The following is a 27,722-nucleotide window of genomic DNA, read 5'->3' on the forward strand; positions in this document are numbered from 1 at the left end:
AAAGATAACAAGACACAGAAACAATGCACACACTTGTGCTATTACACACTAACTTGTGATCACAGTTGCACGCAGTACATTTGTTCTTAGACTGTGATTACATGTACTGGTGCATCAGTACATTTTTCATGTAAACTATATCATGAGACCAACATTTTTGTGAACAATGCCAGCTCTTCCTTTTTTTACTGAAAGACGGAGCGAGAGAGACAAAGCACTATTATATATTTTGTTCGGAAACAACAATAGTTTCCCTCATCCGCAGTGTTTCAGGCCTCCCAGCACCATCCTCCCTTCAAATGCTTTCGGCAAGCTCAGCTCCAAGGCACAGCAATATTTTGATGTAATTGGGATTTTCTGTTATTCTGCATCTGGGACTTACATGTGTTGGTAAATTTTGAATTGTTTCTTCCTGTGAAGTAGCCTACTGTTTTATTACAGTAACACATTGTATTGTATTATCCAACACATATGACCTCAGTAGATGGGCCTTTTTCATTTTATTTGATCCAATTAATTTTCACCCAATAGAAAACACCCTGAGGTGTGAAGAATGAGCCGTGTGGAGGGTCTGAGGGCTAATTCCTCTCAGTTCACTCTGGAGGGAGAGCCCTTCTGCATCCTGGGGGGCTCCATCCATTACTTCCGTGTCCCCAGAGCCCATTGGGAGGACCGGCTGCTGAGGATGAAAGCCTGCGGCCTCAATACTCTAACAACGTAGGCTCCTTTTGTAACTCGACTATGCCTCATAATAATCTGTCAAATTTAAAATGGAGAATGTCAAATACAGATCAGGTTAAAGTAAATGTGTTTGTATGAAAAGGTTCTTCCCTTAAAATGAAATAGAAACATCTTTCATGATAAGCTACAAAAGAGTGTTTTCTTGCTTTCTTTTCCAGATACGTGCCATGGAATCTGCACGAGCCTGAGAAAGGAACATTCAATTTTCAGGATCAGTTGGACCTCAAGGCGTTTATGTTAATTATCTCCCTATTTGTAGAAAATACATGTTGAATTGTTATTTTTGAATTAACAGAAGGTGTCCATGTCTTTTTGTAGAGCTTTTATCAATCTAGCTGCAGAGACGGGTCTGTGGGTGATCCTGCGTCCTGGAGCTTACATCTGCGCTGAATGGGATTTGGGCGGGTTGCCTAGGTAGCACCATCTGCCCATTGTTTTTAAGTATTGCCCTATACTAGAAGTGTGCCAAGAAGTTGTTTTTGTTTGATTCTTATAGCTGGTTGTTACAAGATAAAGACATGCAGTTGAGGACAACTTATCCTGGCTTTGTAAATGCTCTACTTTGCCACACTTGTTGCCGTAATCAAGCCTCTCATGGTAAGTCAAACTCAAGGTTTTGTCAAAATATTTCCCAAAATAACTATTGTAGCTTTCAGTGAGACAAGCATTTATTGTTTTTGCCCAGTTTGAAGAGGGAGGCCCAATCATTGCAGTTGAAGTTGAGAACGAGTATGGATCATATGCCAAAGATGAGAGTTACATGCCATTTGTACGAAATGTGAGTTGTATTGCAATGTTTATTTTTGACTGAAAGCTTTTACCTTACATTACATTATACTGAAGGAATTCCATATCCTTTTTGACAGTGTCTCCAGTCCAGAGGAATCAAGGAGCTCCTGTTGACATCAGACAACTGGGAGGGCCTGAGTTATGAAGGGGTGGAGGGAGGTAATGAAAATAACTGACCCTCAAAAGGGGGAGAAATGCATAAGGTGTATTATTTTTTGATTTATTTTTGATTTAATCATCATATTTATATAATTGAAACATCATTGTAAAAAAAATACTGCTAATAATGTGCTTTGTCATTGTTTGACTTTGTCCTTCATTTTATCTAAATCTGGTTCCTTTCAGTTCTAAAGACAATAAACCTTCAGAGATTATCATTCGGAGCTATTCAGCACGTAGCTGAAACGCAGGTAAGTGATTGTAATGGGTAGATTGTCAATGGAGCTTGTGTACTCACTATTGAGCAGTTGCAACAAAAAAAGATGATGAGGATTTTGTGTAAGAGGAAATAGTCCTCATACATCACAGTATTCTGTAAGACATGTTTAATACAGACATGTGTTCTGTCTCGCGTAGCCCCAGAAACCTCTAATGGTGATGGAGTATTGGTCCGGCTGGTTTGACGTTTGGGGAGAACATCACCATGTGTTCCATGCTGAAGGTATGGAAACACTTTTCAACCATCATTGAACATTTATGCTCAGCACATGCTCAATTTCAGCCTACAGTAACTGTGCAGCCCATTTGTTCTACTACACATGTTTACACAAGCTTCACCATGGGTAATATCTATTATCAGACATTCAGGTTACCACTGTTGAGCTGTTCATGAAGGACACTGTAACAAATGGAGAAGAGAAATGTTGGCTCACTTTTAGTGTAATGTATTTTGTACTAGATATTTGGCTTGCAGATATGCTTGCTGTTGTGTCAGAGCTACTTGAGAGAGGTGTCTCCATTAATCTGTACATGTTTCATGGGGGAACCAGCTTTGGCTTCATGAATGGAGCAATGGACTATGGCACCTACAAACCTCAGATCTCCAGTTATGGTTGTTTGGAATGACCTAAGAGTTCAGAAACCAAAGATTTAATACATGATTCCCTTTAAGTAATGCATTGCTTCTTACCATTTTTGCAAACCTTTTTATTGCAGATTACGACGCTCCGCTATCTGAGGCTGGAGATTGCACGCCAAAAAAACGTTATTTAGCCAGTATCACTGTAATGTCTCACATCCTTGATTGAGCGACATATTGTATGAGAAACTCAGCAATTAATTTGATGACTTCATTACACAGAGTAATTGAGTTTGCCTCAATCAGCGTAATGAAATGTGTTTGCAAACTTGTGTTCCAGCTAAGCCTCTTCCTGAAGTGCCCTCTCCTTGTGAGAGGAGAGTCTATGACCCTGTTACCATCCAGCAGCACCTGTCACTGTGGGACAGCCTGCACTTCACCGACAAGGTACGCTACATAATGCCAGCAGCTGTAGGGTGTTTTTATAAAGGCCTGATGGAAAACGTTTCATCCCAACTGTCTGGTATATAAAGGAGCATTGATGGGATGGGAGTAAAATGCAAGATGTGGTGAGCTTCAGAGAGACAGAACATCTCTGTTATCAGCCTGTGTGCCTACTTCACTGTCTTCACTTGTATAGAGGTGTCACAATATGCTGCTCACACTCAATACAGATGTCTCACACCTGGCAGCTCAGGTTTGGTCATGCATCAAGTTGTACACACCTGCTTCTTTATTTTCTTTGTACATATTCATCTAGTGATACTTAAACAGCGTACAACCAACAGTGCACTGCCTGTAAAACTACCGACACAGATTTCATGTCATTGTCCTCAGAGATCTGATGTGTATGGTGTTCTGCCAGATGATGTATCTAATACTTTAGGATGTCTGGCAATATTGCAGCCTTTCAGGTCGGAGAAGCCGGTAAACATGGAGAATCTCCCTGTCAACAATAACAATGGTCAGTCATATGGGTACAAACTGTATGACAGCATCATCACCTGTGGAGGAACCCTCAACTCAAAGAACAACATCAGTGATAGAGCCCTGGTAAGAATAGACAGATACAAACAATACATGCAAAATACATACTTAAATGTATACAACATCACTATACACAATCCTGTATTTGTATTTTCATTTTTTCGAGGTTTTTGTGGACAGACAATGTGTTGGTACTTTGGACTACAAGACTCATGAGCTGGCACTCCCTGATGGAAAGGTGACTTTTCTAGAGGCTATCTGTACACCACCTTCCCTAAATGTTTTAATTAAACTTAGACCTAGGGCCAATTACCAAAGTGCAAGGGTCAATTTGTCTAAAGCATTCCAGAAATATATTTCTGAAAAGCCTTAACTTTATATAACTGTTACGATGTGAGGTGCAGGTGAAAGAACGATACGTGGAGAGAGGGTTTTCTTGCAAAAATAAACAGGCGTTTTATTCTTAGCCTTCCACATTATTCCACAGAAACACAAACTGCATGCCTGGTGCTGCATTCACCAGCAAGGAACAAAAACGAATCCCTTTCCCCTCTCTTCCCAACCACATTTATAGGAGACGGCCCGCCTTCCCACTCCAACCTGGCCAATCAGGTCATGGTTCTAAAAGCAGAGTGAAGGCTTAAATACAAAATGAAACACTGTTGTCTACCTTTAATAAAACCCTAAAGGCTTAAGTAAATTCATTATTGCATCGCCATAAATATGATATCTTAAAGAATAACAAGGTCTGCTTAAAACAGATAGTTTTTAACTTAATTGACACTCATAAAATCACACATTTCCTGACCAATCGTGTCCAAGACTCCGCCTACTCATACGGCACATATAAGGAGTACTTTGGAGGCGTGGTCCCCCTTTGAGCACTGGGACAAGATGGCCTCCAGGTCTGAACAAAGGAAATGGTGATTACTTTGTGCTTGTGTGTTTTACAGACTGACAAACGAATTTAGATGCATTTTATTAGTTTGTCTATGTAAACTGTTTTTATAACTTTAACTGAAATAAAGGCAACTCAGAAAAAACATGTACTACCTTTCTTAACAAACAAATAGTTAAGACCAACATGTTAGTGAGGGAGTGTGTGCGCTTCCTCACATTTCACACCTCCTCCCCCTCTGGCTTGCACAGGTCAGGCAAACGAGAAAGATAGTCAGCTATAAGATTTGTTCTTACCGGGACAATACTGTATGGTGAACTGGTATGGCTGGAGGGCTAGGCACCAACGTAGAATCCTTGCATTCTGATGCTGCTTAGATTGCATCCACTTCAAAGGTCTGTCTGCAACACAAACTCTCTTCCAAGAAGGTAATACCTCAATGAATCTATAGCCCACTTTATAGCCAGTCCCTCTCTTTCCACCGTAGAGTACTTTTTTTCCCGGTCAAACAGTTTCTTACTCAGGAACAGTATAGGCTTCTCTTCGCCAGGCTCTCCTTGGGCTAGCACTGCTCCTAGTCCAACACCAGAGGCATCAACTTGTACAAGAAATTGTTTTGTGAAGTCCGGGCTCTGCAACACAGGAGCTTGACAGATCTGCCTCTTTAATGACTGGAAGGCATTTTCACACTCATCATTCCACACCACTTTAGTGGGAGATTTTTTTGTTAAATCAGTAAGTGGGGCAGCTAATGTAGCAAAGTGGGGAACAAACCTTCTGTACCACCCCACCAGGCATAAAAAGGACCTCACTTGCTTCTTTGTCTGGGGTCTGGGTATTACCTGTATGGCCTTTACCTTCTCCACTTGTGGTCGTACTTGCACCTCCTCTTGAGCCCAGGAACACTTGTTGGCATTCAGGGTCAGCCCGGCTTCCTGTATCTTGCCCAACACAGCTTTAAGATACTGCAGATGTTCTGCCCAGGATTCACTGTAGATTACCACATCATCTAGGTAGGCTGCTGCAAACCTGGTACAATCATTAAGAACAATGTCCATTAATCTTTGAAAGGTTACAGGCGCTCTATGACTAAGGGGTTAGAACCTTTACCAGATGCAGATGATAGTTTGTGTGAAGGGAGTGATAAGCTTAAGAAAACAAGGCGACAGCGCAGTCAAGAGAAAAACAGAAATCACGATAAGGCTAAATGCCCTGAGCTTACTCTCCCTGTAACTCCCCTCATAGAGCCTCAATGGCAAATCCCAGATAACTTCCGAGAGAGTCAGGAGAATGACCCATCTCTAAAACCTCTATTTTCAAAAGCATGCATGGATATATATATATTTAAAGTTTTTTTAGAGGGATTCTGAGTTATCCGGCAGATTCCAAATTTGGAGCAGGTAATTGTGTTCAAACAAGGTTAAGAGGAACTAACAACACAATGTGATTCTGAGTCATATGCATTACATGATCAACCCAACTCTCTGTTTATTTGGCTTATTCACAAACATAGAGATATGCAGGTATTCTCATTGTGATCATTCTTCTTACCTGAATAACCTTTTTTTAAAAGGACACTTGTTTTTTGTATTGAAGGGAGAGATGACGTTGAGCTTGCTTGTGGAGAACTGTGGAAGAGTGAATTATGGGAAAGCACTGGATGAACAACGCAAAGGTATTTTGCCTTCAAACGTTAGCTTCTTGTCCTCTGCCATACATTGATGTATTGCTCTTACACCAGTTATGAAATCTGAGTAAACAAATACTCATTGTGCATTTCTCATGAATATTTCAGACCTTCAGTTTTCATATTAGAACTGATTTCCATAACGGAATTAAATCATTCTTATTATTAGAAGAATCAAGAGTACAGTGAATGTTGCATCGAAACTGAAAGGTTCCCTTAAACAAGTCAAATAACAGCCACATGGAAAGTTACTGATATTGTCTATATTTTATGGTATAATACGAAATTTCATATTGTACTACAGGTATTGTTGGAGACATTCTGTTGAACCACACCTGAGAGGATTTACCATCTTCTGTTTAGACATGAAGCCATGTTTTGTGAAAAGGTTGGTTAACTGAATTATATGCTATTTTGGCTCACGAGTGATTTTTACTATACTTATAATGATGAATAATGAATGTTTGATCTTGTTTCAGACTAATGAGTTCAGGTCAATGGAAGTCTGATGTCAAGTTGCCCTCCATCCCAGGGTTTTTCCAGGCCAGACTGTATGTGGAAGGTCCTCCAAAAGACACCTTCATCAAACTCCATGTGAGTGATCCTTTACGTTAAACTGCAACTTTATAGCTAGGAAATGTTTTATATTGATCTACTATTTATTGTATTTTAAAATGATCTAATATATATTTAAAAAAAAACATGTTTCATAATATGATATGCAGCGTTAAGCTATTTGCAATACAGCTACAATTAAGACATCTTGAAGCAATTCTGAATAATTTAATGTCTTACATTCAACTGTTCTACTGCTGTGTTTTACTAAAGTAATTGTTTCATTAATAATATTATAAGTACACATTGGTCTTCTGTTTATATATGGATAGATAGATATATAGATAGATAGATGGATAGATGGATAGATAGATAGATGGATAGATGGATATATAGATAGATGGATAGATGGATAGATGGATAGATAGATAGATAGATAGATAGGTAGATAGATATATATATATAGATAGATAGATATATAGAGAGATATATAGATAGATACTTTAGTGATCCAGAATTGGGAAATGATTGTGTAAGAGCAGTAGCAGTGTGTTGTATTACAATATTTAAAATGTAAAAGGTGGAATATTATACCTGTGGATCGATTCACAGGGTTGGGGTAAAGGAGCCGTGTTTGTCAATGGGCAGAACCTTGGACGCCATTGGTTCATTGGACCCCAGCATCACCTTTATCTCCCAGGACCTTGGCTCAGAAGTGGAGAGAATCAGGTTTATGACATTAACCCTTGCTCTCTATTTGTTTTGTAGATGATTTGCGGCACATTGTTGACATTTTTCTATGTTTATGTTCTCTTTCAGATTATTGTTTTCGAGGAACAAAAAGCAGATGACAACATATTTTTTGCTGAAAATCCTGATCATGGAAAGACAATTGATGTTTACAAACTCCCCTTTTGCACACTGCTGTAGAAATAATGTACATCAAAACACATACACACTTGGATGCAGGGGACAGTTTATTGATGACTGCAGTTCTTGTCATCATTAAAAGCTATTAGTTAACTAACCATAATATACGTATGTTAACGTATATTAAGATGTAAAAACAAAAGGGAGAAGGGGTCGGATTAAATAAGTGTAAACTTCTTCCGACCCCTTTTCGGACGTGTAATTAGCAAACGTTTTGTTGTTTATTGTTATCAGACAATGATACTACAGATTATTCAATTATTATTTAAATATTTCGTTTAATTATTGCATTCATTTGTATAGTACTGTATCATCTTTTGTTTCATTTGTATTTTCTTTGGTTTTACACGCTCGAAAAAAATAAATAAACTAAACTAAACTAAATAATGTTTTAAGTTACTATTGTACACCAGTATGGTTATGTGTTTTCTTCATATATTTAGTGAGCTGTTACATGCCATTGATCTGTTTCCTTAAATTCAAGAATTCAATAAGGTTTCCATCGTCTTGTTTTTGGACTTTGGTTTGAACTTTGTTCTGATTAGGAGAAAACACATTTGACCTTTTTGACCCTTTAAAAGCATTACATGTCCTCACAGACCTCTCATTCGACCAAAGGCTTGTCATTCACATGAGCGACGCTCCCTTACTCACAAATGACATCACACCATGGGAAACATTTCACCAGAAAGCCCAGTAACCTGAACACAAGTCTTCTATGCTTTCACAATAAAGAATAAACAACTGTTATCCTGGCCAGCTCTGACACATGTGTTGACTCAATATCTTGATTATGTACATAGTTATCTAAGATTACCTTTATACAATGTGAATATGGGTAAGCATTTCTTTTAAATATACAGTGACTATGAACTATAAATCACAATCTATTCTATTGGACATTTCCTTTGGTTTTATTTTGAAATTATTAGCAGGAAGTTCAAATACCTATGGCTAGCTTAATTTGTAAATGTATCCGTCAGTGTTCCTGTGTTGGCACAGCAGTTTGCAGGAAGAGCACTCGGTTAGTTCAACTAGCAGAAGAGTCCATGTCCATAACAACATTTTATTAGTGACTTAATATTAGCTTTATTCACATTGAATGCAAGGCTTTCGAAATGGTGGCATAGTGGTTTGTAATAGCAGCTCCACAGTATATTAGCCTAGCCGAGCTGAGCTGGACCAGTTAGGAGTAGGGTTGGATATGTTAAGCTAAGTTTAGTTTTATTTATATAAATATTAGTTTGCATCTGCATCCTGACATGGAGTCAACCATTGGCACCGTTCTTTGGTGCTCTGCGGGCATTGCTGTGGGTGGACTTGTTTTTGCAGCGTTCAAACTCGGTTTACTCTACCAGCTCTTTCACAAGGTAGGTTGTCAAAATTCAACATGGTTATCATAAAACCTATGCTTTTATTTGCCTCTTTCTGTTTCTCTACATGCATGGCAGCTTTAAGATAAAATGCATGTAGAGAGACAGAAAGAGACAGAGTCATAGCAAACACACCTGTATTATCTGGCTTTTTAATTAATCTGTATTCTGTAAACTGTCACAGGTGAAAGGTGAATGGCCTCTATTCATGTAAACTTTGACCGGCTTTGTGGGTTTCTGGCACAAAGGCTATCACAACACCTAGGTTGTTAGTGGTATTGCACAAAGGGCAGAGACACTTCACCTCTGCAGGCCACATGTGGTTGTGAAATATGAAAGACAGATGGAGTAACACTGAGATAGTGTGACAGATGACCTTTAGATGGGCTATTAACTCACCCTTAGAGCTTTCCCCCCTACTTTACAAAATAGTTCCTTCTGCTGAATCAGTGAGCAGACATGAATTATCCGACTAATCTCTCCTCCAACTTCACTTTTAGTATGTTCCCTATCTTAATCACCTCTATTACAAAACACAATTAATGCACACAATGCTAACAATTTCTTGTTCATTTTAATACTGTGCGTCGTGCACAACCCCCGTAATGTTGCACATTGTGCTCATCGCTACCTCTTATATTAGCCTACTTGGTAATAACCCTGTTTCTGATTCTGACCTCAGGCTGAGACGAAGAGCCCACGACATGGTGGCGAGAGCGTGGCAGAGGTGCTGCGCGCCCACGGGGTCAAGTACGTGTTCACCCTCGTTGGTGGACACATCTCCCCTATCCTGGTGGCTTGCGAGAAGCTGGGCATTCGCATTGTGGACACCAGACACGAAGCCACTGCTGTCTTCGCTGCCGATGCTGTGGCGAGGCTTTCAGGTGCAGATGTATGCTATGAAATGAGATAAATGTTGGAACCTTAGTGAGCTCATATCATGTTACTGGCAGTTATGCAGAATACAGGACTTGGCCGTGCAGTGCTCTCGTTAAGTAAATAGGGCTTTCCCTCAGCAGTAGATTTGACTTTGCAAACAAGTGTGCATAGATGTAGCCAGGATTACATATCATTGTGCCAGTGTTTGGACCATGATATTCCAAACGAATTAGAATTAAATACGTTTAGATAGCTAGCTCAGTGTGTAGTTATTTCCTTGAATCAGTCGGGCATGTGTGTTTTTAGGGGCTGCTTGTAACCTATCTTCATCGTCTCTTCTACAGGGACTGTTGGTGTTGCAGCAGTGACAGCTGGCCCAGGCCTCACTAACACAGTGACAGCAGTGAAGAATGCTCAGATGGCTGAATCTCCTTTGCTGCTCATGGGAGGAGCTGCTGGTACACTACTCCAGGTATGATGGTCCTCTAACCGTGTTATCCTTGCTCTTTAAACGATTTGACCTCTGTGTGTAACCTCTCCATCCACTGTGTCTGCGGGACAGGGCAGAGGAGCGCTGCAAGATATCGACCAGATGTCTCTCTTCAAGCCGCTGTGTAAATTCTGTGCCTCCATCAGGCACATCAGGGAGATCGTGCCCACCATCAGGAAAGCCCTCGCCATCGCGCAGTCGGGGACTCCTGGTCCTGTTTTCATAGAGTTCCCCATCGACACGCTCTATCCCTTCCACCTTGTGTCCAAAGAGTTTGGTGTTAAGAACCCTCCCAAAGGCCTGATGGGCAAAATTGTTACATGGTATGTAATCAACATGTCTTGTATGTATGTACAATACAATACAATACAATACAGTACACATATCTACACTGTACATTACTATTTACTGGAGTTTATATACACACTCAAAAATACAATAGAGAAAAGAAGACCAGTTGATTTCTGGGAAATATACATTTACAGTTTCATGAATCTACATTTTGAAGTTCTCAGAATACATTAATAAAGTTAGCAACCTCATGGGTGACTTTGATAAATTGTTTATAGCATGTGGGGTTTCCTTGAGAACACGTACTTCATTACAGTCATTGTTGTTTGTTTGACCTCAATTTCTTTAACAACCGTAAGCTTTGTTTTTCTTTTCTCCCTCCCCATGATTCATGTTGATCTCAACTGTAAAAAAAAAAGGGGAACATGCAATAATAATGTATAAAAATGATTACCAATGATGGTTTGATTTCTTGTTAGGTACCTCAATAACCACCTCTTGAACCTCTTTGCTGGAGCCTGGGAGAAAAGAGATGTGTCTCCACTTCCTGTTGACATCCCACAAGCCACAGACGATCAGGTAAGACTGCTCTTATCAGTAAAGGGGGGATACAACATGTTTTAGACAAATACACACTATCAGTCAGTATTGGTCATCTCTCTCACTGTACAGTAGTAAGATGGCTTACTCTGAGGTTAAAATGTTTTGCTGTTTTTTCCCCCTCTTATTACAAATAGGTACAAAAGTGCATCGAGTTAGTGAGTCGAGCCAAGAAACCTGTTATTTTGCTTGGTAGCCAAGCAACACTCCCCCCAACGCCAGCCGATGACATCAGGTAAAGCACAATGTGTTGAACCCCCCCGCCCTCTTTCTCTACTCTCCTATCCTGTGTCCTTCTTTTCCTGTAAAAGAATAGCATTGAAGGCTTTTTTGACAAATTTACTTAGAAATGCTCATCTGGGAATTCATGTTTTTCTGCTGTATAGGAAGGCATTGGAGGACCTGGGCATCCCCTGCTTCCTCGGAGGTATGTCCCGGGGCATGCTGGGTAGAGACAGTCCCATCCACATCAGACAGAACAGACGAGATGCTCTGAAGGACGCTGACCTGGTGCTCTTAGCAGGTCAGACACACACACTCTTCAAATGTAATTACTATGTTGACATAGCAATAACAGAGGTTAACTTAATAATGTAAACTAACCGGGGTAACTGATTTGTGGCATTAGTTGTGGTTTAACAGAATGACAGCTTTTTCTTGCTAAAATAAACGTAAACCAACTCTGGAAGTTCTCTGACCTGTGTGGGCAGTCAGTTTAGCCACAGGCTACCCATTGACTAATTCATGCAAAAAAGATTGGAGAAATAATGTTTTGTCTGCAGGCACTGTGTGCGACTTCCGGCTGAGCTACGGCAGAGTTCTTAACCGACGCAGCAAGATCATCGCTGTCAACAGAGATAAATCGCAGCTGCTGAAAAACTCAGATATGTTCTGGAAACCGACTGTGGCAATTCAGGGTATGTTCACACGCTGCTGCCGTGATGCGTCATCGTTATACAACGAATGTGTCATCAGATAGCTGGTGATCTATGAAGGACTTTCCATAAAAAAATACATTTTCGTCACTGGCTTCATTTGTGGTAACTGTGTTACTAACACTAACCCCAGTATGACATTTATTATTCCAGCACTTTGTGACTTTTAACACACATCTCTTACTAATAATTTATACTGAAGCTTTGGACCAAATGGCAAATACATCAGTTAGAGTTAGAGTCTTAAATGTCAATGTTGCTCCATTTTAGGTGATGCTGGTTCTTTGCTAATGAAGCTTGCCAAAGGACTAAAGGGCTATCGCTGTCCAGAGGAATGGCCTCAGAGCCTCAAAGCAGGAGATGTAACCAAAGAGGATAACAACAGGTGAGCACAGGTGATGATCCCTGTTCTCTGTGAGTGACTCGTCATCATGCAATGTCAAAACATCTCTTGAAAACCTCTGTTCTATTATTAAATGACATGTCCTGATTTGATGTTCAACAACAAGAAATCAGAGAAAATAAATAAATAATTCTAATGTGAATGCAACTACTAATCTGTAACTACAAAATCATCTCTCCACATAAACTAGAGTACTTTTATTTCAGGGCTAAAGCTGACGAGAAGACCGACCGCCACTTAAATCCCTTGAAAGTCCTCCACTGTGTGGATGAGCTGATGTCGGAGGACAGCATCATTGTTGCCGATGGGGGGGATTTTGTTGGAAGTGCTGCTTACATATTGAGACCAAGAGGACCTATGCGGTGGCTGGATCCAGGTTAGATCTCTTTGGAAAATCAACAACTGATGTTTGGTTATTTAAAATGTGAGTGGAGGAGAGGGCATTTCATTTTAGGACTATAGAACAAGAACCAATCATTTCAAGTCACCTTATTGATTTCAGTTGTTGGCTTTTTTGTCACACAAAGAGGTTAAAATCTCAGGTGTGCGCTTGTTGTCACAATAGTATGTCTTTACTACAGCAATATGTTCTGGTGTTACTTGCGCTTTCTTCGCAGTCATAATGACATCACTCCACTGTTCCTTGTCCCTGCAGGAGCCTTCGGGACCCTGGGTGTTGGAGGAGGATTTGCCTTAGGGGCCAAACTGTGCCGACCTGAATCTGAGGTAGAATATTAAATCAGTCATTTCTAGTACTTTGTCTAATCTAATGACGCTTAGTGAATAAAATGCTACTCTGTGTGCTTCTCAGGTGTGGATAGTGTATGGTGACGGCTCCTTGGGGTACAGTGTTGCAGAGTTTGACACCTTCACTAGACACAAGGTAAAATCACTAATATATTCACATTATATATTTATAAGCAACTCACTAAACCATGATAAATGTGCTATACTAGAAGAGTTGTAAAACAAAAGTGAAATGCATTTAAAATATTTATAAAAATATAAGAAGTAAGAATTTGCAATTCAAAGAGAAAATAACAATAACATGTATATATAAATACATAATGAAGGTGTAAATTGTCCTGCCTCAACAGCTGCAATGGAGCGGAGTAGATGTCAATCAAGTACAGACAGCGGATACAGATTCTCACGGTTTTTAATTGTTTGCCCCTAATCTACATTTACATTTTATTTTGCAGACACCAGTTCTAGCTTTGGTGGGAAATGATGCATGTTGGAGTCAGATAGCCAGAGAGCAGGTTCCCATACTGGGCAGCAACGTGGCGTGTGGCCTTGCATTTACAGGTAAAGAATGCTTTGTGACTAATGTGTACTGGTTAAATCCCACACTGTGAATAAAATAAATGTATTTATGACAACTGGGCAGCTATTAACCGACGACGATATTTTCTTCTCCTGTTCTACAGATTATCATACAGTTGCAGATGGCTACGGCGGTAAGGGCTACCTTGTGGGGCGTGAGGATGAGGACAGGCTCAGCGACATCATCAGACAGGCTCAGAGGGAGACCCGGGAGGGCAGGGCGACACTCCTCAATGTTCTCATAGGGAAGACCGACTTTAGAGAGGGCTCTATCTCCGTTTAGAGCCGCTGTGATTTCTGAAAACTTCTGCCTTTTCCTTTGGCTCTACATCGACTCTAATATCAGGCTCCGAGAGAGGACGAACACACTGCTGGATGCCAGACCTATGCTAATCCTTTGTGCCCTTAAAGCCATATTTCTCTTTGGTATGAGGAAATTACTTTACAGTTCGCTGATCACCTAAAAGAGTTCATCACTTACTTCCGTCATCAGACCAGGTTCAAATCTAGCTAGACTTCTGCTAACACCAGAAACATGACTCTGTTGGTGACTGTTTCTAAACGTGCAGCTTTATTATTAACTAATAAGTGAAACTCCACAGCTCCAGATCTGCCAGCCGAGAAACGACATATTAAGGTGTATAACTTTCAGGTAAATGCTGATAAATGACAGAAGATTGATGCATTTGGAGAAGGGAAACAAAAAGTAAGAATTTCTTACGTTAAGGGATTTGACCTCTACAGGGGCTCTGGGTTCGGTTTCTCACCTTTTAAACAGCCTATTATACGTTTCTTGCAAATAAACCAGTTACTTCTTGTGTGTGAGAGAGTTTTGGTTAATGTTATCAAATGTGACCACTTTGCCTTTTCTCCTGTTGTCAAACCAACATGGAGCCTTTTTATGAGGAGACTTTACACCTGTAATATTCTTTAGTGGTTGATGATTTGAGATAAAACATTGTTAAATGAAAACATATTTTTGAATGTCGATGATTGACAAATAATATGCCTTTTAATGTTTGATTGTGTCTTGGAATACATTGATATATGTAGATTGAAAATGTCAGTTATGTATTTGAATGATATTTAATACTAACTAGTATGCATTGATGTGGGCTGTCATTTTAAATATGCCTTTACACAATATGTATTGCACTACAATTATAACTTATTTACTCACCAGATGAACGTGTGTGGATCATCTCACACCAATATAAATAAAGGTTTTATTTGGCATTTTGAGGGACGTATGTCAAATGTTTTCGAACATACAATGTTAATTTTGATTGATCCTCAAATAAATTGAATAAAAAGGAAGATATGAGTGGGCTTTTAATGTTCTGAGGCTGCACACTGGCAGTTTCACGGATTACTATGTAGTTATTTAATCTCTTTTGATTTATCACATCCAACTTTGACCATAAACTAACCTTCTACATCCCTAAATCTAGTCTTTATACTTCCTAATTTACCAGCCACCCAAATGTTCATTGTTTAGTTTAAAGTGTTGCTTACCTCCAGAAATTGAGTTTTGGCAAACTGCTTGCCATTTAACTTAAAATAGTTTTGCCTCATAACTCTACTAACTCACATCTGTAAAGATTTAAGTGAATTATACTTTCACACCACTCGGATCCTGTGCAGAATACACACTACAGCTCTGTTTATGTGTGTTAACACCTTGGAAATATAGCTGCAAATCTGGTAAGAGCTGTAACATAAAGTTCTGTTATGTTATAAAGGTTAAACCCTCTATTGCTGCCAAGGGCTCTATTTGTAGATAGTAAAGAGCATTTATGCTAAATAACATAACTAATACTCTACATGCTCTGTATTATTGGAGTGTCTACAAAGCAAAGGATGAAAGTGAACTCAGGCAACCTGCACCTTAACCATACAAGGTTGTCCCACACATATATATGTACTAATGGACTATTTGTACCCAATTCCGAGTATTTATGGAGTGCTAAGATCTGCTAAGTATTAGAAAATACTTGAATTGATTTTTTTTTTAAACATTTGAAAAACAAACAACCCGGTGTATGGATTTTTCGAGAGGTTAGGCCTATATATATTATTTACATTTTTTTTTAAATGCAGTTTTTAATTTCAACAGGAGATGGCAGGCTTGTAGCAGTTTCCATGTGGTAGTCGACACTGACGTGTTATTGTTAAGCATAAATCATCATGAGAAAGGTAGACACAAATGTATCAGAGGAAAACAGGTCACCAAAAGGGCTGCTGCTAGGTGTCGTAAAATGTGCTAACTTAACCTCAAAACTGTTATGAGTTGTTCCATACGAATGTATTTCATTATTGTTATGAAAGTCCCCTTTTCCAAATACAATGAGTACAGATGTGTACTACTGAATGTCCTGACTATTTCTTATTGTTCATGTATCAATTGTACAATAATTGGGCTAACCCAAAGACAGACATTACACATTTGATTCTGCAGATTTCTGGATGTAACACCTGTGTACTAGAAAGTGCAAACTAACATGCCACTGTATTCAAGGGTTTTAATCTGCACAATACGTTATTAGAGTAGCAAAGTAGGTGTATGTTGTAAACACTGTGCACACAGTATGATGTACTGTAAATTGTTGTCTGGCTTTGCTGCGTTCAAGTGCTCTTTCTAAATCTGCTCTTCGTAGCTTTGACGTTGTAAATACATAGTAAGGTATACGAAGTACAACATAAAGGTGTAATGCAAGAATGAGTTCTAAAACTATAATATGTAAATGAACGCGTGGATATAAATAACACAAAGGAATGCTATATTTACAAACTGCATCACGTTTACAAGCAAAATGTCCTGAGATAAGCGTAATCTTCACATACATTGCATGGAAATCGCGTCTCTTTCTGTCACATAACTGATATCTATTTTAATGAAGTTTTACTGATACAAGTATGCTTTGATGTGGTATTTTTTCCACCCTGCAGGCTGCAGCAAGAGCAACACCAAGACAAAAAGCTAAACTCAGTTATTCGTACAGGCCATGAAGGCTTCATAAGACCGCAGGCGGTGACTCCAGCAGCTCCGCTAAACTTAAACATAGATCGTCACTGTAGCAGCAGCCGGTAAACTTGAGAGCATTTCAAGTGTTTACAGTAACTCGGGGGGGAAATTAACCGAATTACTTTAAGTTTAAACGATTGATCAACACCGGATATATGCTGCTTTAACAGAATGACAAGTGAAAGGGAGATGGTTTCGGGATCTTGACAACTTCGGATGTAACGTTAGCTAACTTAGCTTAAAAAACAGACGTTAGCTCAATGCTAGTTGTTAGTTAACGGCTTCTCTTTGTCTGTTAATATCGTACCAGTTATCTGATGCGGTTATCAACAGGTTAGCATCGACATCAAACCAAGCTAAAAGGCACGTACTCAAATTCATGCATGTAAGCTATTCAACGTGGCACACATTACTGGATCAACTTTCGCTGACGACAATTAAAGCACTTGAACGCCTCAAATACACACTGGGCATTAGCTTAACACAACCTAAATCAAGGTAAGTAACCTCATGTTCAGTTAGCTTGTGAAGTTACGTTTTGTTAAGCCTTGTCTTGGGAACTGCAACTTTTTTTATTTCCTCACCTGTTAAGGTTTGCATTAAAACATTAACTTGTTGACCTACTAACGCTAACTTGTTGCATATGTTGCAGTGAAACCGTTACAAATGTGGTCATATCCCCTTGGCTTTCACAGTTTAAGAAACAATATCTTTAATGTCGGTTGTATCTTTTGATATAGCCTAAAGCATATGTCATCAGCATTAGGCACGGTGTTCGCCAGGAGGACATTTATAAATGATTTCCTGTTTGCAAAAATGATGACGATGTTATGTGTTAATGTATTCATCAACACTTGATGCTGATGCTAACTTTTAGCATTTTCTGTAGGTTGTATCTTTAACGTAGCCTAAATAAATAATTTGCTATACATTTAAATTTGGCGATGGTGTTGATGTCCTAAGAAAGATCCTTGAGGCTTGAAAAAGGGTGTGTGTGGGTGTGTGTGTTTACAGTCCTTTTTCCTGGCAATTGGGATCTTCAGTCTGCATTTATAAATTATTTCCTGTTTGCGAAATGATGACGATGTTATGTAGATCATAAGGAAGCACTGTTATCTTTTGCCATGACACTTAAAAACTGGCATGGATATGTGAATTAAAATGTCATTTACAACATGATTCCAATACGATACGTTTAGTTAAGAGGCAAGCGGTACAAATGACAATAAAGCAACACATGCATGCTGTACGTAGAGTTTACATGTGGTTCAACCTGCTTCTGTTACAGGACCTGAATGGCCTCCGTTGTTGCAGTGAAAAGTGAGAAGCGACCTGCAGCTGATTCTCAGGATGCAGACTCCAATGCAAAAAAGCCCAGGTAAGCTCAGGTTCTGCTTTGGATACAGCTGCACTCTGCCCATGACTTGTGCATCAGTTTTGTCTGGGGGGTTGATTAAACAATTGTTTTTTTAAACCACTTCTACATACTGGAGGGTTTTAATTTCACACATCTTGTAACTCTGCTTAAAAATTGTTTATTTAATGCTGTGCGGAAGGATTTGCGAAGCACCATCAGCATTAAATGCTTGCCTTCCTCAAAGGAAACTGCTTCCCAGCCTGAAGACCAAGCGGGCGCCAGAGCTCGTCTTGGTGATCGGCACAGGGGTGAGCTCTGCTGTGGCCCCTCAGGTTCCTGCTCTCCGGTCCTGGAAAGGCCTCATCCAGGCCCTGCTCGATGCTGCCAATGACTTTGACCTACTAGAGGAGGAGGAGAGCCGGCGCTTCCAGAAGCACATGCAAGAAGACAAGAATTTGGTCCATGTGGCCCATGACCTCATCCAGAAACTCTCACCGGTAAGACTCTCCACCACCCTGTCCCATATGTAGAAACACACAGTAGACACTCTCTTACATCACTGTCATATCCTCGGTACATTTTGTTTAAACTTCCATGGAAAGAGATAATATACCTTATCTCATTAAAACATCTACAGTTTAGCTAAGGACACGAGGCCTGTGTGCGAGACTTTTCTTCAATCGCATCAGGGCTCGACATTAAGGACTGCCCGATGGCCCGGGGCTATCTAGTATTTAGCTCGGGCAATGAAGCCTCACCTGCTGGTTGCCCGATCGGGCAATCTATTATGCCAGTATCATGCAGCTCGCGGATCCAGTAATGAGTGACCCGACAGTAAAACTAAACATATCTATAAATAGTTACGGTAGTTTGAGAGGTAATTAAAATAGCTACGTGTGATATTCTAACCTGAAGTGTGTGTTTTGTCCGCTCACCGCTGCATGTGATCATGCAGAGCTGCGTGTCGGCTCGTCAGCAGCAGCCGATCTCTCTCTCCCGTCAGATTAGACTTCACTCGCGTTTATGTCCATATCGATCAGATCCAGCTAGTTCTAGCTAATGATAGGACTACCTGCTTATTAAAAGACACCTAAACAATAAGCGTCGCTATGCAACTGGGTGAGGCCACAAAGTATAGTGCAGCATTATGCATTTGTTTACATGCCCACCGGAACCCCGAGGCATTACCAAGAGATCAACGCACAATCAACCCATACAGGACATCTCTTTCTCCACATTAAGTGTTAGACATTAGAGTTGACTATTCTTGTCTGGGCCATCTCCCAAAATCCTTAATGTCATATATTATTGGTGTAGGAATAATAACAACCCTAGTTAAAGGTGGGGTAGGTAATTTTGGAGAAACCAGCTCGAGTGCGCTAGAATTTGAAAATACACAACCGGAAAAAATCTGCCACTTCCTTACAGAGCCCCTCCTCCAACACACACAAACGCGCACATGACCAATGAGGGCACGAGATAAGTTTGTGCACAGATGGAAGGCTGACAGGCAGGTAGGCCATCCAGTTATTTTAGCCGGGCCGGCTCAGATGATTGGTCGTGCTTTTTACAGTACTACGGCTTCCACAGGTGAAAATGTTTTATGTATTTATTGTCAAAGCATTTAATATATTCATTGCTATCGGGATGTTAAGAGCATTCCATGGAATATAACAAAGTGTTTCTGAAATAAATTACATACCCCACCTTTAAGGTTTACAGCAGTAAAATGGCTTTATATGCACCATCAAATCTTGATCCCCTTTTCATAGAAATCATTTTAAAACATTAACTTTAAACCAGAAGTTCATCACACCAAGAGTTCTAGGGTGTAATGCAGGCAACTACAATTATAGGGTGACATGGGAAGTATAGCCACTTATGTTGGAGTGTCAACAGCAAACCGAAGCCCACATAATAAAAACAACTTCCCCAAACTGTGTTTAGAGAGAGAGTGTCAACTTTTACAAATGTTCCTCTTGTTGACTCTGTTCCTGTCCTGTTCGTGGTGTCATGTCTCTTCCATATTACTCGGATGTCCACCTGTATTGAACTGGTGAGGTCTGGAGCAGGCTGGCAGATGGGAGCCTTATTACAGTTTGCCTCCTGTGTTAGTCATGTCTCATCGCACCATTGACATTGATAAAACGCGCTTTGTTTCTTCCCTCCGCCTGTTGTCACAAAGGGAACAAGCGGCGCTTTTATGGCTTTATCCGTCGTGTTTATTTCAATCCACAGTCGTGCAGACACCAGCCCAACGCGGTTTGCTACAGTCAGCAGGATCCGGCATGCTGAGGGGACAACAACAAGCATAGACTAATGTGAACCAGCACAGATTTTCCATTCAGACAGACAGGATAAGGTGAACTACGGAAGATTACATGAGTTAGTAGTGATTCCATTCACTTCTGCAAATATATCACTAGACCTGAGTTAATGATAAAATTAACTTATTTTAGATAAACTATGACATGCATATGAATGTGAGAGAGACTTGCCTTTTAGTCTAGGTGAATTCTATTTACCGCTGGGAGAGTTTAACCCACTTTTCATGGAATTGTGTTTCAGGTGGATTATCGTGTTTCAGATAATGAGGCTAATCTGAAGTGAAAACTAGTTTATTTTCTTGTAAATCCCCTCAAATGATGGACCTTGGCAAATAAAAGCCTAATAACAACTTTGTTGACGAGTTTATTTGATTGATTCAGACCAGAAATGGGAACTGTTATTTCCGCAGGGTTAAGTGGGGGAGGCATTTGATCGTCTGCCAACGGTTTATTTTTTCCATTTCAACTATCATTGTGAGAGGAGGTCTGTGGAATAAGATCGAGTCTTTGTATCTGTGTGATGGGACGTCCAGTGGGAACAGTCAGCACAAGTTACGGCTGTCACACTTATATGTATGCCTGTCAACAGTAGAACAATCCAAAGCTAGCTTTCAACTTTGAGTAAAATATATTTCTGAACAATAATCTATTGGCATAAATATTGAAAGTTGTTTACTTGCATTTCATTTGGTTATTGCATAAGTCTTGAGTCAGTCCAAGGACACAGTGATTAGGGCGGGTTCTGTGGACACTAGATAATGAGCTTCTTCCTGTGGAAAGGACTCCCGCTGGTTAGCCCATTAGAGCTGTAATCTCTGAAAGTCACTGGAGCATTTCCTTGTGCTCGGATTAGCTTAGTCCCTGCACCTCCACACTACAGTGCTATTCTTAGCTGCCTGTCTCTGTGCCTCTTTGTTGGCTCTGCCAGGTAAAGGTGAGGTTTAGACCCAGCCTATAATCTCTTATCAGGCTCGGGTGATGTTTGAGATGCGACTTGAAGAGCTGTGGACAGGATCAGAGGGATATGGTGTGTTTGTACAGGACACGGTTGCACTTGAGTAGGTATTTTGAAAAACAGACTCACACTTGACACCTTAAGTCTCACTTGAGTTGGCACCTGTGGCAGCGCAAAGGGGGGGGGGGGGTCTGGGTGAAAATCAAATAACTACGTGCAGGTTTACATGACTATACGAGTCAACGAGTAAACATGTTTAAGTGAAGTCAATCGAGATAGGAGATTCGATTGGTTCTTTAACCATTAAAACATCTGCTCTCCGCCTGTCTCTAAGGGGAAGTGACACTACTGTGGCTTTAATTAGTTATTTCACTTCTCTAGTGTTATTATTCTGTGGTTCCACCCAGCTTAGAAGCAGCTCAAAAGCAGACACTCGTTCAGCTGTTGCTCAAACTGGCCTAAAATGAACACGTGGTCAGGTCACATGGTATAACACTGTCTACTCAAGAGTCCAATCCTATTAAAAGGCTGCTTGTTGTAGGTTTGTGAAAGCATGCTTGATATCTTTGCAATTTGACACTTGCCGACTGGTATTTATGTGTGTTTTCCCAGGAAGTCAGTGCAGTCATTTGGATCAGGTTCAAACATGTTTAGCATGCCATTTCCTACTGAATATGAACATGTCAAACACGGAGTCAGGGCTGGAGTTCCTCGTAGGGCCCACTCAAACAAAACATGTATGCTAGAGTTGAAACACGTTTTTATCATATGAGGAATGCAAAACGACATGTCAACATAACATTTTATTGTCTTTTTTTGTTTCCTTTTAAAGGTTATTTTATGAGAAGAGTTTGCAGAGGTCTTGATTTTCAGTCGGTACCCTAGGACAGTTCACACAGAATCTTAAGGTGTTCATCTATATTTCCATCTCGGGAGTTCAGATGTTTGTCCGTTCTTGAGTTAAGACCTCACAAATCAATGGGCATGTGAGGACACTTAGTACATTCTTTTCTTCTGTGAGAAGACAGTGGTTGGTGTCGTAACGCTGTCATACCTTACAGCAAAATACTTCCGAGCCATGTGCACTTTAGCATCAGTATCTGTGCCCCAAGGATCAATGTGTCTTTTTTTCATTGCACGAGTTCTCCTTCTAGATCACAGTGCTGCTCGTTGTTTGCTAAATGTCCCCTTCCCGCCGTTGTCGTACTGCGTGCGGGGCTGTTTAAAGGAGCTTAGCGGAGAATTGATCATCGAGATTAAGGAGGTAGACACAGTCAGTGTGGCTGTTTGTCTTGAGCACATCTTGCTCTGTATAAAGTCTCGTTTTCATTGCGTATCAAAACGCACCGTGAAACCTATTTGTCAAGGTTTCTTTCTTCAGTTATATCACATCTTATCCGTGTATTCTCAAACTACAAAACAGCTTGCACACTCGACACATGTATACATGTACTTCTCATAGAGTAACTACGATGTAGCTGTAACCCTGCTAAAAACTGAATTAATAGAGAACCTTAGTGACGCGTCCTAAAACCCGGATGTAAACTCCTTCCGGTTCCTTCGACAAAAACGCAATGCAATCTCTCCATAGGCTTTTGGAAAATAGCTGGAAATAAGGTCTGTGGTTGACACGCATTTAAGAGACGGATCACGTTTTGTTCAGCCGGATAATCTCCACATACTTTTATCATTTTCGAAGCATAAATCTAGTCCCAAAATGCTAACGTTATGCTATCAAGGAGCTACAGCAGGGTCGCTGCTTCAACGTCACGCCAACTTCAGATCCATATTCAAACATACAGATTCTAAATGGTACAAGTTGAAGCGTTTGTTTTAACAGCCTGCCGGAGGCAGGGACTTGCTTTCAAGCAGAACAGGGCAAACAAACTTAGCGGGGGTGTTTACGTGTTCGGTGTAATGACGTAAAACGGCCTGGACAACTTCTGTAGTCCTATTCAGCCACTCGGTAACAACCATCGTTTTTCAGACACGTCAACTCTTCAAAAATCACCAGCGGGGTCACTGCTGATGTGTTTAATGTCGTAGAACAAAAGGTGATCAGTCTCTTCAATTTGTAACACAGACCTTATTTGGAGCTATTTTCCAAAACCCTATGGAGAAATTGCGTTGCTTTTTATCGAAGGAACCGGACGTGGTAAAAATGCTAACTTACTTCCGGGTTTTATGACGCGTCACTGCGGTTCTCTATGCTCCCATTTTCTTCCTTTTCTACAAACAAAAAGCAATCCATGTTCCTTGTGCAGCACCCCGGCACACAACCCAATTAAGCCCTGCATTTCCCGTCTTGTTTTTCATACAGAGAACGGGGAATGTACGATCCACGTTCTTCAAGGACTGTCTTTACGAGGTGTTTGACGATTTGGAGTGTAAGATGGAGCACGTAGGGAAGCATCTACTGCGCTCGGTGCTGCAGTTGATGGAGAGCGGGGCGCTGGTGCTCACCACTAACTTCGACAACCTGTTGGAGATCTACGCAGCCCACCAGGGTACGAAGCTGGAGTCTCTGGACCTGACCGACGAGAAGAAGGTAAACACTTTCCCATCGTGATCAGCCATTGATTGATCTTGATCAGCTTTTTCAAAAGAGTGCAAAGGTCACTAAAGCAAGGTGCTTATGTTATGCTCAGACTTTGGGAGTTCGTTTATTTAGATTTAGCTGATTATTTAAAATGAAATCCCAAGTAGAAAGTGACGGGTAAGTGTGGTTGGAATCACTTGCAGTCAAAAACAAAACAAAAGCATTACTTGAATGAAGTTTTGAAGAAGAGTTGATCCTTTGACCTGAAACAGCCTTTTTATCTCTGCCAGGTGGAGGAAGGTTAAAGTTCTAACCATTTATCAGCTGCTGTTCAATTTTATAGATCGACCAATATTTGCTTTTTGTGTTTGTCAAAATAAACCGGTTTGTTCCACTTCGGACAAGTTTCTCTGCCAAAAGCCAATCATTCGATGCTGAAATTGACCTCCCAGCTCATTAGAGTTTTTTTTTTGTTATACAAAACACAAATGTGCAAGAGTTGGTTGGAGGCTTCTGAGAGACATGTTTGCTTTGCCTCTCAGTCCTGGTATTTATGCCTCCTCTCCATCAGGGCTAATATCCTCTAACTGCTGTTCAGTGATTTCACTCCCAGCCAGAACAGGATTGAGTGCAATGGACTGTTAAGGGTGTGTGTGCTTGTGTGTCTAGGTGTTGGAGTGGGCTCAGGAGAAACGGAGGTTAAGTGTTCTGCATATCCACGGTGTTTACACAAACCCCAGTGGTATCGTGCTGCACCCTGCAGGCTACCAGAATGTACTGAGGAACACTGAAGTTATGGTGAGATCTGAAAGTGTTCACTGTCGAGTGCTGCAGGGATGATGTGTTGATGCAGGCCGAGCCAGCAAGTAAGGAGCAAGGGCTCCCTCTACAAAAAGACATTGGAATTTTCTATTGGCTTTTTCGATGAAACCAGAAAATAAGCTCTGTGGTAACAACGTTTATGAAACTTACATATTCTTTTCAAAAAGTCGATTTCAAAATATTAACACCACTTCTATGGTTTTTGAAGCATTAATACAATCAGCAAAAACAACCGGTAGGCTATAAACAAACTACAGGTTGCATGGCTTCACATCAACACCGCTAAAGTTGCTAAAGCTAAACTCGTGCTCCATGTAATAACATTAAGTGGTCTCGGTCGATATTGCTTTACGATCAACAGCCATTTTCAGGGGGGCCCCCCCCTGCGACCAAGCCCTGTTGTTGCCATTTTATTTTCTGTTAAATAAGGTTAGACCATGAGTTAGACCCGAGTCTTCCTGACGGTTCAGTGTGCCGCTGGCCCGGTGTAATTCACGCGCGCGCAGCACAGACACACAGCTTCTGCCCAGCCGCAGCATCGGAAATGGAACTGCTGGGAGACAAACTGAAATGTAATGTTATCTTTGATAATATTTCGTCTCCTCATTTCGTCAACAAAAGTAAAAAGAGATTTTGGCATAGTTTTTATTTAGTAAACTACATTTTCATGTCAACGATATTGCATGTTGATTTCGTTAGTTATTGTTTACTGCCGTCTCGTCATCGTCTCGTTTTAGTCATGGGGAAAAAAAGGTCGTTGACGAACATATTTCGTCATAGTTTTAGTCAACGAAATTCACACTACTCTATAGGTAATGTTTCCCACTAAGTACATGAAGTGTAAATGACCAAAATTGCTTCTGTCTGCATACTTTCATGTTTTTGAAATGGTGGCTTTTGCGTGAGTGTAATAATAAAATACTACCGCTGGTCTCAACAGCGTGAGATCCAGAAGCTGTATGAGACCAAGTCCTTTGTGTTTCTGGGCTGCGGGCGCACAGTGGACGACACCACCTTCCAGGCTCTGTTCCTGGAGGCCGTGAAACACAAGTCGGACCTGGAACACTTCATGCTCGTACGACGAGAGGACGTGGGCGAGTTCAAGAAGCTGCGTGACAACATGCTCGACAAGGGCATCAAGGTCATCTCCTATGGAGACGAGTATGCCGACCTGCCAGAGTACTTCGAGAGGCTGGCCAATGAGATCTGCAGCCGGGACGTGGCTACTAACGGATGGGGTAAGGACTATTAAAATACATTTTGCAGATTTGTTTTAGGGAATATATTGTCGTCTCGTTTCTGACGTTGTGTTGAGTGATGTATTTTTAAAGGCTGACTTGGATGTAAGCGCTCCTTTTTTAAGAATAAAACTGGGATTTATCCATTGGATTTTTGAATATTGCAGAAAATAAATGTTTGATACGTACACATTTAGTTAGGCAGGATCATTCCCACATATTGACACCACTGTTGTTATAATGGAAGTGTAAATGTAGTAATCAGCCAACGACGCTATAAACAAACATTACAGTCGCACAACTTCACGTCACCGCCACTAAGCGAAAGGCTAACTAATTTCCATTGTGACGACTCATCACTGCACCACTCTATGGGAAAAGACAATGTGGGATGTTTCACATTTCACTTTAAAATGCCTTTTTGTTTCATCTTTCTCAGCCGGGTCTCCTGCACTAAATGGGGAAGAACAGCAGAACGGATTTAACGGCACACAGAAAAGCCTCCTCCAAGGTTAGGACTAAATGATTCTCTTTGCCTTCACACAGTGGCCACTGGCGGGGACATTTCAAGAATAAAAAAAATGTGAAAGGCTTGTTTTCTTGCTGCATGCTGGTAGATTCAACTGTTTCGGATTGTCAGTATCAAAAGAGCTGCTGGTATCCCTTTACACAAACACACATCTGATGACTTTGCAGTATTGCATGCATGGCACTCGCTGGTAGATGCTCTCTGTTTCTCAAATGCTCACTGAAGTCCCTTCCTTCTTTTTGCCCCAGACCATCATTCTTGACAGGCACACAGTCGGGATCAGTATCAGTCATTTTCCTCCACAGCTCCGTCGTGAGGTCAGGCTCCTTTGGGTAGCACAAGTCTGATTTCAATCAATGGATTTATGAGTGATGATGGGAGACTTAAAAACTGTCGACAGTGTCTCAGATTTTCTTTATTGTTATTATCTTTGGTTTAAAAAGGGAAAAGGAAGTTTAAAGTAACTGCCAATGCTCAACCTCACAGTTGAGCGGAAATGTTGCTCAATATTTGGAGAGCTGCAGTAAAAAGAAACGTTACAAAATGGTGATTGGTGATGAATGTTTTGTTCTCGTTTTGAATGTGATAAATCGTAGATCCACTAACGGATGTTCGATCGATTGGATTTGGGTTACAAATATGCAAACAATCCGCAACACATTGACCTAACCGACCTGTAAGAGGACATTAACGCACATCACATGCGCTTAACCAATAGAAATGCTGTGTTGATGTACAAGTATTGTTTCTGTCCCTGAAACCAGTAAAACTTGACTTGCACACTGCTGGATGGGTGGAAATACTTATCACAGCGATGGATGTCTTACTTGCTAAAATCCTTTTCTAAAAATAAAAGTCTTCATAGCAGCGATGCTCCCTGTCTGTTTCAATCACTTTGCCACTCCTCTGTTCTTTGTAAGCCTTTTTTGTAATTTTTAATACTATAATAGTTTTCTGACAGTCTTTTTTTTCCAAAATAAAGCTTTTGGTATCCCATTTGTCTTCTCATTTTTGATCATACTGGAGCC

General features: G+C 40.6%; 2 protein-coding genes and 1 pseudogene across 3 annotated transcripts; all 3 read left to right on the forward strand.

The window, feature by feature from the left end:
* The first annotated feature begins 281 nt into the window (after positions 1–281).
* On the forward strand, positions 282–8,355 carry LOC117457581 (beta-galactosidase-1-like protein 2; annotated as a pseudogene).
* Positions 8,356–8,588: 233 nt separating this feature from the next.
* Positions 8,589–15,219, forward strand: ilvbl (ilvB (bacterial acetolactate synthase)-like). Its single transcript, XM_034097840.2, has 14 exons — positions 8,589–8,975; positions 9,661–9,862; positions 10,202–10,329; positions 10,420–10,670; positions 11,118–11,217; positions 11,376–11,473; positions 11,625–11,761; positions 12,021–12,155; positions 12,444–12,558; positions 12,783–12,952; positions 13,232–13,302; positions 13,388–13,459; positions 13,779–13,884; positions 14,007–15,219. Exons 1-14 carry the CDS (start codon positions 8,868–8,870, stop codon positions 14,183–14,185), a joined length of 1,872 nt encoding a protein of 623 aa, XP_033953731.1. The 5' UTR covers positions 8,589–8,867; the 3' UTR covers positions 14,186–15,219.
* A 1,689-nt stretch (positions 15,220–16,908) lies between these two features.
* On the forward strand, positions 16,909–27,565 carry fam118b (family with sequence similarity 118 member B). 2 transcript variants are annotated; one of them, XM_034098045.2, is made up of 8 exons: positions 16,909–17,425; positions 18,216–18,305; positions 18,484–18,781; positions 23,887–24,114; positions 24,775–24,903; positions 25,868–26,165; positions 26,605–26,676; positions 26,943–27,565. In XM_034098045.2, exons 2-8 carry the CDS (start codon positions 18,223–18,225, stop codon positions 26,954–26,956), a joined length of 1,122 nt encoding a protein of 373 aa, XP_033953936.1. In that variant the 5' UTR covers positions 16,909–17,425; positions 18,216–18,222; the 3' UTR covers positions 26,957–27,565. The 2 variants fall into 2 exon arrangements, with proteins under 2 accessions (XP_033953936.1, XP_033953937.1); XM_034098046.2 differs by having other exon boundaries at positions 16,910–17,425; positions 18,529–18,781.
* Positions 27,566–27,722: the final 157 nt, after the last annotated feature.

This window comes from Pseudochaenichthys georgianus, chromosome 13 (genome assembly GCF_902827115.2).
Source record: "Pseudochaenichthys georgianus chromosome 13, fPseGeo1.2, whole genome shotgun sequence".
NCBI lineage: Eukaryota > Metazoa > Chordata > Actinopteri > Perciformes > Channichthyidae > Pseudochaenichthys > Pseudochaenichthys georgianus.